Source organism: Lagenorhynchus albirostris, chromosome 1 (genome assembly GCF_949774975.1).
Source record: "Lagenorhynchus albirostris chromosome 1, mLagAlb1.1, whole genome shotgun sequence".
Taxonomy (NCBI): domain Eukaryota; kingdom Metazoa; phylum Chordata; class Mammalia; order Artiodactyla; family Delphinidae; genus Lagenorhynchus; species Lagenorhynchus albirostris.
Genome location: NC_083095.1, coordinates 183,075,264 through 183,077,190, shown reverse-complemented (window position 1 = coordinate 183,077,190; position 1,927 = coordinate 183,075,264). Strand labels below are relative to the sequence as shown.

Here is a 1,927-nt window from a genome sequence, read left to right as displayed (position 1 = left end):
TGAACAGCCACCTAGCTTACTTTACATTAGTATAAATTTGGCAGAATTGTCTAACATGGTTCCTGGTCTGATTGAATTGCATCTGGGAGGCTCTTAACATCCTTCCACATAAAAATCACTGTCAAGCTGCCAGAATGTCCCCACCAACTTGTTCGGCAGCGTGGAAACCTGTGGCCTCAGACATGCACCAACAAGAGGGTGGGCTCCCTGAGTTTGCAGGGACCTGATGTGTGCCTTCTGAGACAGCTCTTTTTTTTTTTTTGTACAAAATTCCCCCATCTGCTTTAATGGTGAAAAAAAATAAGTTCCAACGAGGCGCAGAGATGCTCATTTAGAATTCAAAGTCTTTGCCTGCCATGTCGAGAGCCCTCTGTGTCTTGTTGTAGATCTTCTCCACGGGCACCCCAAACCTCTTACACCAGGCGACACTGATCTGGGGGTCCAGATAGTTGAGCTTGGACGTGCCCAGGGCCACCTGCTTGCTGTCCTCCTTGTCTGTGGCCTGTGAGCTCAGTCTCCTGAGCTGCTCCTCCAGTTTCTCCAGCAGCCGTCCCCTCTTCTCCAGGAAGCTCTTGGACCTGCTGTCCCCTCTGGATTTGTGGTCGGCCCTTGCCTTCTTCAGCTGTGCCTTGGCCTCGGCCACCTGCTTCTTCTTCGCCGCAATCTTCTACCGAAGAGTCTGCATCGACTTCTCGAAGGTCTTGGGAGTCGCCTGCTGATGGTTGCAGAGAACGGCAACGACCCGATTTGCTCTGTTGTAAGACAGAATCTTAGCGGCTACGCTGTCTTCAGCTCTGGTCAGTGCTCTCAGCTGGCCCTGCAGGGTGAGGCTGGCGTTGCGGGTCCGGAACACCTTGGCCGTCAGGCCATCCATCAGGTCCTGCAGGTGCTTGTTCAGACTGGCGGTGGTCAGTCTGTCAAAGAGCTCATCCCCAGGGCCTTTGTTCTCCATGAACAGCTGCAGATTCTCGTACACCGGCTTCTCCACCCGCACTCTGTTTTAGTAGCGGATCGAGTCCTGTCCCAGGAAGTCGAATTCCACGACGTACGGGCAGCCACCGGCCCCTGGGTGCAGCTGGACGTGTTCCACGCGGAGGGAGTAGCCACCCACCGTGTCAGCCGCGTCGCCCTCCTCCGTCTCGTGCCCGGCTCGCAGCGCCAGCTTGTCGATGAAATAAAGGGCCACAGCGCGTCTCGCCTTCATTTCTCGGGACTTCCAGTCGGCCCGGTACTGAGAACGGATCTCGCCCAGACTCCTTTCAAGCGCTGAGCCACTTCATACTTCTCCCAATCTCTCTCCCCCTTTGGCTTGGAGCTGGGGTTCAGCATGGTGTACTTGATGGAGTTCTGCCCGTTCTCTGTCCACGCCGCCAGCCACGTGACCGTGCGGTCGCACCGCACCTCCTTCTACCGGTGACCTACCGGAGGCTCGGGTACTTCGGAGTCCCTGCTGCAGTTGATGGTCACGTCCTCCAGCAGGACACTCCTCTTCAGCATCCCCATCTTAGGGTGGTCGCCGCGGCCTCGGAACAACCCAGGGGGCTCGGTCTTGAAATTGCCGATCTTCTCTCAGTGCCCGTCTAAGATACAGCTCTTTGACAGAGTCAGCCCAGTGCATTTTCCATGCGGGAAAAGTGTCGTTATACCCTAGGAAACACGGTGACAATATCTGAAGTTAGGGGTTCTGTGGGATCTGAGGATTGATTCTAAACTCTCAGTTCCTAAATACACACAGTAGAGGGCCACGGTAGAGTTTTCAGGAGTGGCAAGGGAAACGCAGCTTTCATTTCTGTTTGATATTGAAGCACTTATTGTATCAACTAGTATCAAACAAGCACAAAAGCTCAAACCTGTATCGAGTACCATGCTTCCAAAGAATGGCCAAAAAACATGGAGCGTACTAAAGCGCTTATCTAACTTCCACGAC

At 53.9% G+C, this 1,927-nt stretch overlaps 1 protein-coding gene across 1 annotated transcript; it reads right to left on the bottom strand.

Annotated features, from left to right (window-relative positions):
* Positions 1 to 331: 331 nt before the first annotated feature.
* Positions 332 to 1,584, bottom strand: LOC132504234 (DNA topoisomerase I, mitochondrial-like). The gene is given in 2 exon segments (XM_060121429.1): positions 332 to 1,254; positions 1,257 to 1,584. Coding segments are annotated over 2 exon segments (1,170 nt in total). The 5' UTR covers positions 1,504 to 1,584.
* Positions 1,585 to 1,927: the final 343 nt, after the last annotated feature.